General features: G+C 43.8%; 1 protein-coding gene across 1 annotated transcript in view; it reads right to left on the bottom strand.

The window, feature by feature from the left end:
- Window positions 1-642: 642 nt before the first annotated feature.
- bsk146 (brain specific kinase 146) overlaps window positions 643-13,225 on the bottom strand; it is a 23,328-nt gene continuing 10,745 nt past the window's right edge. The window contains exons 2-5 of the mRNA XM_080788663.1: window positions 9,411-9,694; window positions 8,542-8,744; window positions 5,810-6,001; window positions 643-4,886 (exon numbers count right to left, since the gene is read on the bottom strand). Coding sequence (XP_080644789.1) covers window positions 4,071-4,886; window positions 5,810-6,001; window positions 8,542-8,744; window positions 9,411-9,585 — 1,386 coding nt within the window. The 5' untranslated portion in view covers window positions 9,586-9,694 and the 3' untranslated portion in view covers window positions 643-4,070. The remainder of the gene's footprint in view (window positions 4,887-5,809; window positions 6,002-8,541; window positions 8,745-9,410; window positions 9,695-13,225) is intronic.

The following is a 13,225-nucleotide window of genomic DNA, read 5'->3' as shown; positions in this document are numbered from 1 at the left end:
TAAACCCTATATACTTGTTAGTGCGTCAAATAGCAGAATGTTAGCCTATTTCCACTGAAATGTTCACCCGTTTTGACATGAGCGGAATAGAGCGTCGCAGTCCCCTTCCATGACGACGACAGGCCTGGAAAAAAGTCTATGGGGGGAAATTAATGGGGAATTCTGTGCTGGGGGGCTCTATTGAGATGCTTTACTATGGGGTCCCCCAGGGGTCTTCTCTTTATTTCCCCTCTACACCAAAACTTCTTGATGGGGACTTGATGTAAACATTCTATCACTACGAAATACGAATAACCATCCCCCAGGCACTAGATTCACTTGCATACTGTGTGATGATTTATAGTTAACTGACTGGCTGGAATTATCAAGAAATGTGATGTGATATTATCCATGACCATCAAAGCAGACTTTATACCTGTATCATCCAGTGTTCTGGTACAGACCCCCCCCCCCCCCCTCCCCCCCAAAGAAAACTCAAAGTCACTCCCAACAAGAATTCTCATATTTTATTTTATTATTGTCGACTAAATCTGCGCTTACAGGAAGACCGTTGTATTGTAAAGACAGAACTGGTTACGAGTTCTATAGTGCCGTGTTCATCTACTCACTAAAAACTCCACTAAAACCATGGTGCTTCAAAATGTCACTGGACAGAGAGAGAGACACACAGAACTCCATTACATGGCTTGCAACACAATACGTCATGGCTGAGTAGACGGCAGTAGCTCACTCAGATGTTCTAAGGGAGGCAGGGTGGAGTTGGCCCGGGTTCCAGCCTGAATCACTGCGTTATTCAGGCTGGAACCTATATAGCCTAGGGTGGAGTCGCCTGTCCCCAGTTCTGGCTTTGTTGTTGTGACTGTCCTCTCTCCTTCAGGTGACAAGGCAGTGGTTGCCAAACCTGAACTCTGGGAAAGCTACTGTGTAGACGTTTTCCCAGCCTAATGGTAAGTATAAATTAGGTTACAATTAATCTGGGGAAGTCTTAAAGACAGAGGTGTTCATTTGAAGGGACCGAGGAGGAATCCCGCGGGGTAGGCTATAGGCTGCCGCTCAGGCAAAATTAAACATTTGGGTTTCCTTCTTTTTCTTTCACCTCATAGGAAACCATCCCTGTTGGATCTTGCATGCCCCAGCACTAGAAACTGAGACGTCTACACGGCATGTAACTGGCCAGAACCAAGGTCGACAAGGACCCATTGTGAGAAAGCCAACAACAGCATGAGGGGACACAGCACTGTGTGCAGTGTTCGTATCGAGACTGCCACCCCATTGTTTCCGAGTCAGAATGCTGTCGATGAGGTCAGAGGTTGTCACAAGATGTAGTAATTTGCACGCGTGTTCAGTGATCTGGGGCCGCTTTGTGAATGTGATCCAAATGGTATTGGTTTGGAGTTTGAGTGACCCCTCGTTCTGGGCCTGAGAGAGAAAGAGAGCATTCTGCTCAGAGATCAACCACTTGAGCCTTTGTTGTATGACAAATATAGCCAATCTACACTATCTTTGCTGCACAACACCAGGTGTAAATGTGTATAAATGAAGCGTATAATAGGTCTAGGCTATTTTTTGAGAATCTTCCAACTACAACAGCCCAAAATAGGGACAGTGCACCACCACACACCAGGGTTAATGTGGTTAAGTTGATCAGTGTTGAAGCCACTGCACTTTACAAGCTAAAGAAACATTTTCCTGACAGCTACTCTACGTCTACAGTATGAGGTATTGTACTACAGCTTGTGACAGAAAAAACTATGAACAAAATTCTCACAATAGAGCTTTAGCACATACACATTCATGCAGCTATTGTCTGGAAGTTGCAATGCACAAAATGCCCATTCCACGCATGTTCCAAAGCTCCTGGCTTTTTTTTTTTCTTCTTGTTTATAGGCTACTCCATAAGTCAAAGAAAGGAAGCATTTCCTTTGTTTTCTTTTTCTGATATTTAACTTGGCAACAAAGCAAGAAAATCTGCTCTAGATTTTCACTCTACAACAGATTTGGCAATTTCGAAGCAATGATTTCTCATAAAATATACAACCTTATCCATCCCTGTAATTTAAAACAACGCCTCTCATTGTATGTTTTCCATGCGTAGCCTACATCTTTTCTCCATTTCTAACTTTTGGGAGATGGATACACAACATTAATAGCATACAAATACAATACACTGAATAAAAACTAATTATTGTTCCAATTTGTAGCCCTAGGGTGTCTCAAGAGATCATAACAGCAATATTCACTCTGGGACATAATGCAATAAATTGTGCTACAGCAAAATTACACATCACAACATTTTACGTTTCTTTTTTTGTCTTTTCATTTTTGTATAGCCAGTTCAAATTCCCATAGATATGTTTTAGCTACTTGTCATGCAATTTATAAAAAATGTGACTGTGTACATCATGTTCACTGGATTTATTTTCCTTTCTTTTTAGATCAAATTGAAAATGTTAAATGAGCATTTGTTTGTGTCCTCTCTTTTCAGACAATAGTTTCATTATAACATTCCAAAGAAAAGAGAAAACCATACCGCCCCAAAAAACGTGTAGAAAATAGTCTTTTTCAACCATGGAACAGATATGTTTGTGTTAAGCCTAATTTGTTTTCTGTCGCACGACAAGGTCGTGCAGCAACAATAGCCGACCTACAAGATCACGAGGTGTCACATCCACACCGTATTGTGAGCTTGTTAGTTGGCTATTTCCGACATGCAAAACCGCTGTGCGATGAAATATGAATCGGGCTTTAAAGAACAGGTTATAAACAAAGAGATCCTGAGTTTTTCCTCAGTCTGGTCAGAGGCTCAGGGACATCTTTGTTTGCAGCCAGTAGCAGGGAAGAAAAGTCTCCCCAGTACATTGATCGAAATGAATACCTGCACGCCTTGCCATATGTTTGCCTTGAGCTCTCCAGCTTTGATATGTACATCTCTAGAGTCAATATGTACAGCAGCAAAACAAAATGTGGATTTGGCACAGGTATGCTCCAAAACCAAGCTGAACAGAAACAAAGGTACTTTGTAAAAACCAATAGAGGAAAAAAAAAATGTATGGATGTTTCTCTTTTCTCTTTCTCCCAATTCATATAAATAATACAAATCTGAACATAAAATGAACGTAATTCTGCGTAAGCATCTTTTTGGGTTCATACATACAGAACACATAGTGAGGTACATACATACATACATACACACGTTTCACATTTTGTAACACATTAAACATTATAACCATCATTCACTTGTTTTTTTATTTTATTTTATTTGACATGGTATTTCCGTATATTTTAGTCAACTTCAAAAATACAAATCAATAGCTCTGCTCTGTGTCCCTTGGCTTCATCAAAAAAAAAAAACACCCAGCCACATATACTGCAAATAATTGAAATAATTCAGACAGTTTCTGTTTTGCTTCTTTTTTTTCTTCAATTTTTTGCTGAAAATATTGCTTTAAGAAATACATTTTGGTCTTCTTTTCAGACGTTTTGTTGTAACGTTGATCTCTGACGGAAGCCATTGTGAAGCTTTATTAGTCTGTTCGTTCGGACACCTCGTTGATTGAACGGTCATTAAATGATGGCCCCGTTCAACGGAAAACGTCCAAAATGTCACCACTGCTGCTGTTGCAGGGCACCTCCTCCTCCTCCTACGACCGATATGAAGATCATGTGCACTCCATGAAGCAATATGCAGACCAATACTGTACAATACTGTACAATGCTGTACAATACTGTACAATATGCAGACCAATACTGCCTCGCTATGTCACTGCGTCGAATATTCTTCAATTCATCTGTCGTTCCAACAGGATACACATAATGTATACCCATTGTTTATTTATATTTATATGTGGGTCTATTTTGGTGGGTGTATTGTGTGTGAGTGTGTGTGCGTGCGTGCGTGTGTGTGTGACATGACTTATGTGACATGTGGGTGTGTGTGTGTGTGTGTGTGTGTGTGTGTGTGTGTGTGTGTGTGACATGCATGTCCATGTGGGGGGTGAACGGTACAAAAGTGTTGCGTCTGCGTTGTCCGTGCCGACGGCGGGGCGAGACGCAGTGGTTCTATAATACTCTCACACACAGATCTCTATGGGCGTGGTGACGAGCATCCGGCCCCCGGGGGAGTTGTTCTCTCTCCGCTCGTAGCTGTTAGTGGACGACACGGAGCTGTTGGTGGACACCGAGACAAAATGGTGGCCCCCGCCGCCGCCCGGGCCGTCCATCATCATCCCTCCCTTGTTGTTGGCCCCGCCTCCCGTCCCTCTCTCCCTGTCGGCCCCGCCTCCTCCTCCGGGGGACATGGGCGACAGAGTCTGCTGCTTCATCCTCTCCGCCAGCAGCTCCGACTCGTCCTCCTCGCCCGACGACGACGACGAGGTGGTCCCGTCCGCCTCGCCCCGGATACCGCCCCCTCCTCCTCCTCCGCCTCCCCCCCCTCCCCCTCCCCCGCCGCCCCTCTCCCGCTCCCTCTCCCGGTCGGCGGCGGCGGCGCTCACCACCGCCGCGTTGTTCCCGTTGTGGTTGTTGTTGTTCTCGCGCTCGCCGCCGCCGTCCAGCATCCAGGTGTGGCTGAAGTAGCCGAAGACCTCCTTGACGGAGCAGCGGCGGTCCTGCTCCACGGCGAGCAGCCGGCGGAACATGCGCAGCGCCTGCTCGGTGAAGCGGCGCCACTGCGACGGCACGGCGGCCGTGCGCCGCCGCTGCCAGCGCACAAACTCCTGGTAGAAGGAGTCGGACGGCAGCGCCTTCTCCCACGGGAAGTTGCCCGTCAGCATGCAGAAGAGCAGCACGCCGAACGCCCACACGTCGGTGCTGTAGTCCACGCAGAAGCCCTCGTGGCGCGACACGTCGCACAGCTCGGGCGCCGTGTACGGGATGGTGCCGCTCACCTGCCGGGGGAGGGAGCGAGGGGAGGAGGGAAGGGGAGGAAGTGGCGCGCGTCCATTAGTTTGGAGACCCAGCGTGTGACATTTTGCTTTGTTAGAAACACTAGGTCGACCACATACCCAACATCTTCTGATATAACGTAGAAATGTTGAGCCTCTTCCCTACAAGACAATTGAGATTTTGAGTGTATGCTGGGTTTTTAGTTGATATTGAGCAATTCTATATCGGCTAAATATGTTTTCCTATAATGGATATATTAACCACTTAAATCCCAGATACTTTGTTGCACGTCGAATAGTGAAAATAGCAGTTGTACGATCTTTGGAAGATCTGCTATTTTCGTCAAATATTTTCATAATGTTTTTTTTTGCCGAATGTTTATATCCATTTTTGCCGAATGTTCACCCATTGTGACATGCCCAGAGGAGGGATGCTAGGGTTTATGTGGTTAAACTGTATGGCAGGGCGGGGCGATATTGCACTAAATTAAATATCACATTTACATCTTTAATCTTTAACAAAACAACTTCTATATGGATAATGTGGTGATTTTTGGGGATGATACTTGGTGCTATCAGAAGATTCACACATTCATTAGCAAAGGTGGATATGATGATCAAACATGTAGAGGCATTCATTGTTCATTTCAATCAGCAAGAACAGTCTAATATGTATGTATGACAATATTAACACTTGACTTTAATACAGCCTTTAAGACCAAGAAAAGACAACATTTAGATTATATTACGATATTATGGTAAGCTTAAATCTCAGACAATATCTGGTCTCTCATACCATAATATCGAATATATCGACATATCGGCCAGCTCTATTGTATGGCAAAGATGATAAAACAGCAAGCAAGATGGCTACTGTCTACGCAATGTACAGCTAAACATCCTAATCAGTTGCATGCGTCACTGACCCTTTTGACCGGGGAGCCTGCGCGGCGCGTCATGCCAAAGTCAGACAGCTTGACCTTGCGGCACTCCCTGTCAAAGATGAGAATGTTCTCAGGCTTGATGTCTCGGTGGACAAGCTTCTTTGTGTGCAGGTAGTCCAGAGCGATGGCTACCTGGTGCACACATCGCTTTGCCACCGCCTCAGGAAGGCCCACCTGAAGGAGAAGAGAAGAGAAGAGAAGAGAGACACCGGGAGAGGACTGAGTGAGCATTACTGGCAAAACACAAAGATGTCAATGATCATAATTATAATGTTAATATTAAAAATTAATGAATGCAAGAAAAAGGTCATTGTATTCATGGTATACTAGGTTGCCATCAATCAATCCATGTATCACCCATCTGACCACTTCACACTGTTCATTTAATGATTAATCAATGAATAGATTGCGTTGTGTATACTTTTGTCGGTATCACAATAAAATCGCATTTTACAAGAATATATTTCCCTAGATTTTAAAGAACTTTTTTTTATTATTGTTGACCATGTTATAAATCTTTATGTTTCACCAATTATTCGTTCACAAAAACAAATGGACCTATAACCTCACAAACCAAACTTCAAAACCCTGTCCACCTGGGCGAAACACAGGGAAAAGAGACTCTCCCGTTTTAACAAGCTCGTGTCACAGTCACAGACTTTTGTCATTTATTGTAGTCTAGGTCTTGTATTTCTATGTTTTGTTCCCTGGTCTAGTTTTCATGGTTCTATGTTTGTTTTCTCCAGCTGTGTCTCATTTTGTAATCAACCCTCATGTGTTTATCAGTCTTGTTCCCCAGTCAGTGTTTGTTGAGTCATTGTATCCTGTCACCTGTTTCAGTCTGTTTTAAGTTATTTCATGTTCACCTGTCTTCTGAATTAAAACACCATTTCATGGTTTCCAACACTACATGCCTGGCTGTCCTGCGTTTGGGTCCTTACCTCACCTACACGTGACAGAATGACTCAACCAAATGGACCCAGCGGACAGCACCCACCTACCACACAGGCTGCCATTCACCCGGTGAGCTGTATGGTTCTGTGACTGCAGTACGAGCCATATGAGTGGCAAATGGATTTTTGGTGCTACAGCTGGCTGGTCGACTGTTGGGGGAAATTGTTTGATACACCGGCTGGTCAACTGTTACTTGGAGGGGATACTACTGAAGCACATAGTTACACTAGTTAGCTAGTTTGATTGTGATGTCCTGGTTGTGCAAGTTTCCAGTGTCACTCCTAGAAGTCCTGGTCGTGATGGCTCCAATATCTCCGCTCAAAGTCCTGGTCATGCAAGTATTGACTGTCCTATGCCACTTCAGTCCCTTTGTCATCCCTGTTCCTGTCCAGCAGTGGAAGAAAGCTCCGGGGGGTTTCAGCCCCTTTCCCTGCTCTTTGGACCTACTCTCTATGCCCCATCCTTGTCCCAGCACTGCAGTGGAAGAACTCTCTGGGGGGTTTTAGCCCCTTTCCCTGCCTGTCTACCTGTGCTCTCAAGCCTGCCCCCTCCACTATCCAAGTCCCTCTTCTTCATGGACATTGTGGGACGTCAAGAGCCGTCCCTTGAGGGGGAAGTACTGTCACAGTCAGAGTTTTGTCATTGCGAATGCAGTGAGCACTTACTATGAGACCTAGCAGATCATGTCTGTGTGTCCGTCCGTCTGTCTGTCTGTCCCCCCTTTGTGCCCATATATGGAGCTGAGTGATTTTTGATGCAACACACTCCATATTTGGACGCCGTCTGTCCCCCCTTTGTGCCCATATATGGAGCTGAGTGATTTTTGATGCAACACACTCCATATTTGGACGTATAGCTGCTTTGGGGACTCCTTATATGGTTATGGCTGAGTCATGGTGACGATCTGCGTTCGCTTCCCGCGTTTGCGCGTCTTACTCGTTTATTGTACAATCTAGGTCTTGTATTTCTATGTTTTGTTCCCTGGTCTAGTTTTCATGGTTCTATGTTTGTTTTCTCCAGCTGTGTCTCATTTTGTAATCAACCCTCATGTGTTTATCAGTCTTGTTCCCCAGTCAGTGTTTGTTGAGTCATTGTATCCTGTCACCTGTTTCAGTCTGTTTTAAGTTATTTCATGTTCACCTGTCTTCTGAATTATAACACCATTTCATGGTTTCCAACACTACATGCCTGGCTGTCCTGCGTTTGGGTCCTTACCTCACCTACACGTGACAGCTGGAGGTACCTTCACTAAAAACGCTCCACACGTCCCAAACTCTTCTCCCTTCTGGCTCCTATATGGAATGCACTTCCCATCACAGTCAGAACTGCAGCCTCACTCCCAATCTTCCGCCGTAGTCTGAAAACCCACCTCTTCAGACTCCACCATGGCCCGTAGCACTTGCCCTAGCCTAGCCCCTTAGATAGCACTTTATGTAGACTTGTCTTAGATAGTATTTTAAACAGACTTATAGCTTGTTACGTAGACAGCACTAGAATTGCATTTTATGTAGTCATAGCACTTTATAGTACACATGTATAATATATAATATAGTATAGTATGTATAGTTTACATAGATACTCCACTGTTACGTTCTTAGTTTATACATGATTCATGATAACTACTTTTTATATATGTGATGTATGCCATGCTTTTGTTTTTGCTTAATGTAAGTCGCTCTGGATTAAGAGCGTCTGCTAAATGCCTAAATTGTAAATTGTAAATGAACATGAACGAAACACATGAAACTAATGAAGCGCACCTGTGGAGGAATGATGTCGAAGAGGTCCCCTGCCAGAGCGTACTCCTGTGCAAAGACGTAGTACTCGTCCGTCTCAAAGGCAATGCCGAACATGTTGATGATGAAGGGACAGGGGGACAGGTACAGGGAGATGCTGTACTCTCTCACAAACGACTTCAGCTTCGTGCTCTTCTTCTTCAGAAACTTCAGCGCCATCTTTGTGCCTGCCAGTGGAATCGGAGGAGAAAGCCACATCATAGAGGTGAAGAAGAGGTGAGTGTGTATCACTGAGAGGATATCGTTGCTGTCGAGCAGAAACCTTGTATCTCCATGTTTAAAATGTTTGGGTTTTGTAAATGAATGCCCTACTTCATCACAATAGTACCATTAAACGCAGCAGCACTGACTATAACTACACCTGGCCTAAAGGGCACTGCTCCATGGATTACACCTCAGTAATGGCCGCACCCAGGGCACATGACAAATTTCTGAAAAACCTCATGTTTCTATATCAGTGGTTCTCAACATTTCATGTCAAGGACCCCAAAAAGTATCTGTATTTGGCCGCCGACCCCCATCTGAAAATATGTTGTTCCAGTGACCTCCCAGAAGCAAAGATTTGAGTTAAAAACGTTCGCTCTGAAAGAATATACAGTATAGTCAATTAATTGCAGCACATTTTCACACCTTTTCAAAAATAGCAGACATACAAGCCTATGAGCTTGTAGATCTGCAATTTCTCAATAGCTAAAGTACAACATAATGCTTAAAACACCAACAGGGGTTCCCGCCCAAAATGGGTTACTCTAAAAGGTTACCCTTGCGGTCTTGTTTCCATTTAGGCCCTATATATGCAATCAATTGGTAGACAGGTGCATGTGTTCCCTCACCTCGGATCTTATGGATGACCAGGTCTACCTTGCCATAGGTGCCCTTGCCCAGCTCCCTGATGACCTCATAGTACTTGTTGACCTCTAGCCGCTCCAGGTTCTGAGCCGCGATGAACTGCAGCTCGTCCAGGATGTCCATGTTGGCGCGGGACACCAGCGGAGAAGAGGAGCTCATTGTTTTTGGGGGGGGGGCGCTGGTTAGCGGGGGACGCACTGGGAAACACACACCGAGGGGAGGGCTGAAGCTCAGGCAGAACAAGAGCAGCAGCTAACAGCTGGTGTCACTGCAGAGAGAATAAACACAAAGAGGAACGTTATAGCTAAATGAAATATGAGAGGATGTTCTGTACTCTGTAATAATGTCATATTTTGAGCAACTATACAGCTCACTAACAGCCTAAGCTGAGCTGAGCTCTGACAGAATGCTGTGCACTCCGCAGAGCACTCTAACATATTCAAACAAAACATTCAAACACTATATATAGTGTATCAGTTATACCCTATATAATTAGTAATTATATACTGTATATAATTGCTATTGTCCATAAATCCCTCAATTAATATCATGTCTGTATTCTCTTTTTAAAGTTGTGTTACAGTTTTACAATGTTAGACATCCCAAGGTAAACCATTCCAGAATTTCACTCCACTGACAGATTCAAATTCAGTTCCCTTCTCAATTCATACCTCCCCTCCCCGTCCTTGAACTATTTCTGTATATTTCCAGGTGTTAGTTTATTCCTAGCCTCATAAATAATTTGCGCAGTTTGAAATTCAACTAGCTCTAGAAACCTTAAGAACAATGTGTTTGTACTGTATGTTCGGCTCACGTCGTAGATCTGCTATTTTGACAGAATAGGGATGCTGGCGTTCAAGTGGTTAATCGACAAGTGAAACGTCATGATCGTGACAGCCCCTAACAATGAGCATATTGGCCCAGTACAGTAGAATGTGACTGCTGAGTGTAAATGGCTCCGTTACAGCGGTGACCGCAGTTAGACTTGGGGCGAGGAGGACTGCAGATACTGCTGATGCAATCTACTGTAACCGAGAGCTGAGTAAGACAATTAATAATAGCATTAATATTAAAAAAAAAAGAAAATTGCCATGGGCAGATTTTTGCTTTTAAACCTTGAAAGCTTAAATTGTGATACAGATGCCTAGTAAGAACTTATACTACTGTAGGCTACTGTACTGAACACAAACAATTGATTGATTCATTAAAATAAACATGCTCTGAAAAGTGAAAATGCACGCGGCTCTCTGACCACTTAACACTGCAGTCATTTCGGCTGAGTAGGTGAAGTTGAACGAGGCAAATCAGTGGATTGTGTTGTTTAGGACGGGTCCCTTAATGCTCAGCAGATCTGCAAAGCTCACTGCACACTGCACTGATATCCAAGCTCCATCACTGTGGACCACCACATTCAGGGACGTGCACACATAGACATCAAAGGGGGCCCGTCTGTAAAACAACTGCCCTTTCCAGACCATGAATGCAGCATTTTACTATGGTGAAAGAAATTCAGGAGAATTGCTTTTCCCCCTTTTATAGTCTCCAGAACTTGAACACAGCATTTTGCATTGAACATCTCCACTATAGCTAAAGAGTGTTACACCCTGAAAATAGCTGATCTACAAGCTCAGTGCTGCGACGCGTTGTGACCTTATAGACCTGCTATTTTCCCCATTTTTGTCCAAAAGTGCCCTCTTACGGGATTTCAGCCCCTGCCTCTCTAACACTCTCTGCACGTCCCTGACCACATTACAGTTTCATCCAAACAGGAGGTGATGCACCGATAATATCTCCACTTACGTGACATGTACAGTAACATCTCCACTAAAAGGACATGTAATACTTCCACTTACGTTGACATGTAACATCTCCACTTAAAGGACATGTAATACTTCCACTTACGTGACATGTAATATCTCACACATCATGTAAACAGGATGACGGGATATGAAACGAAGGAGTGTGAATTCTCTTATGTTTTCAAGGTCAACCGTGTACAAGATGTTCCAGCTCAGTGGTTCTTAACCTTTTCATTCAGGACACACTTGAAAATCTTGAAAGGGTTCACGGCCCACCCAATTCTCTTTATTCATACCGCAGCCATCTTGCCAGCAAGGTGATACCTAGGTGACTGACACTTCCCAAAGACAGCCCATTCATTCAAACAGAAAAGTCCACTTTCAGACGGACAACTTTAAAGCAGCACAGAAATTCCCCATGATTGTGTGCCTCAGTGGACCAACGGATAAGTCAAATGATATCCGTAGAAGTATACCTAGTAGAAGTGTGCCGGTTCAAACCCCGACATCCATGTTCAAGGCCTGTTCCTCCTACAGCTCAATGCTGCAGTAATTTGAACTTTTCAAGGCTTGAATAAAAAATAAAAACTCAAAAGCACCAGGAGACATCTGCTGAATGCCCCAAGGTGCCTTGCCTCAATGGTGTGGAGCGCTTGACCCGTTGCCTCTGCTACAGACAGTTGGCCGGTTCAAGTCCCATGTCATGACATCAAGGTGCTGGGAAGGACCATCGGGAGACGGTGCTCTCTCCCCCTGTTTCCTGAAAATTAACAGTTGGGGGTTATGTATGAAAGAACCCTATAGCACGCCGTTTTTCAACATTTTTGAGGATTTGAAAAAAATGAAAAAAATGAAAAAAAAATCCGCAATTTCCGCAATTTCCATTTCCGCAATTTCCGCAATTACCATTTCCGCAATTTCCGCAATTTCCGCAATTCCGAAATTTGACAAAAACTGCAAAAAAAAATTGCGGAAATTGCGGAAATTGAAATTGCGGAAATGGTAATTGCGGAAATTGCGGAAATGGAAATTGCGGAAATTGCGGATTGCATTTTTTCCAAATCCTCAAAAATGATGAAAAACAGCGCGCTATAGGGTTCTTTCAGACATAACCCCCAACTGTTACTTTTCAGGAAACAGGGGGAGAGAGCACCGTCTCCCGATGGTCCTTCCCAGCACCTTGATGTCATGACATGGGACTTGAACCGGGCAACTGTCTGTAGCAGAGGCAACGGGTCAAGCGCTCCACACCATTGAGCCAAGGCACCTTGGGGCATTCAGCAGATGTCTCCTGGTGCTTTTGAGTTTGTATTTTTTATTCTAGCCTTGAAAAGTTCAAATTACTGCAGCATTGGTTGAGTATTAGTTTTGAACCAGTAACCTTTGGATTATGAACCTCAGATTTATCTTTTGAGCCACACTGGCATGTAAGGTACAATCGGGAACTTATATTTAACCATACTTTTAGAATTTAGATGAACAGTGAAAATGTTCTTCAGGAGACTTGAACCTGAATGTTCTGCTTATAAACCCCAAGTTTATCTCCTGTGCCACACTGGCATGTTAGGTACAATCGGGAACTTATATTTAACCAGCCGTTTAGAATTTTGAATTAGATGGACAGTGAAAATGTTCTTCAGGAGACTTGAACCCTGAATGTTCTGTTTATAAGCCCCAGGTTTATCTCCTGTGCCACACTGGCATGTAAGGTCACAACCGGGAACTTATATTTAACCATCCTTTTAGAATTTAGAATTAGATGGACTGAAAATGTTCTTCAGGAGACTTGAACCCTGAATGTTCTGTTTATAAACCCCAGGTTTATCTCCTGTGCCTACAGCTGTATATGCAACAAACTGTGCCTTGGAAAGCTATAGTTTTTTTTTTATGAATGTTGACTGTGATAGTGTAATTAGTGATGAAAAAGAAAGAAAAAAACGGGGAAAAAAACATTTTAACCCATGGAATGGTGCATGAAGTTGAACTATTGTGGCAGGTGG

This window comes from Protomyctophum bolini (assembly GCF_963924005.1).
Source record: "Protomyctophum bolini genome assembly, chromosome: 18".
Taxonomy (NCBI): domain Eukaryota; kingdom Metazoa; phylum Chordata; class Actinopteri; order Myctophiformes; family Myctophidae; genus Protomyctophum; species Protomyctophum bolini.
Note: the sequence above shows the minus strand (reverse complement) of the source record. Positions and strands in the feature narration are given on the sequence as shown.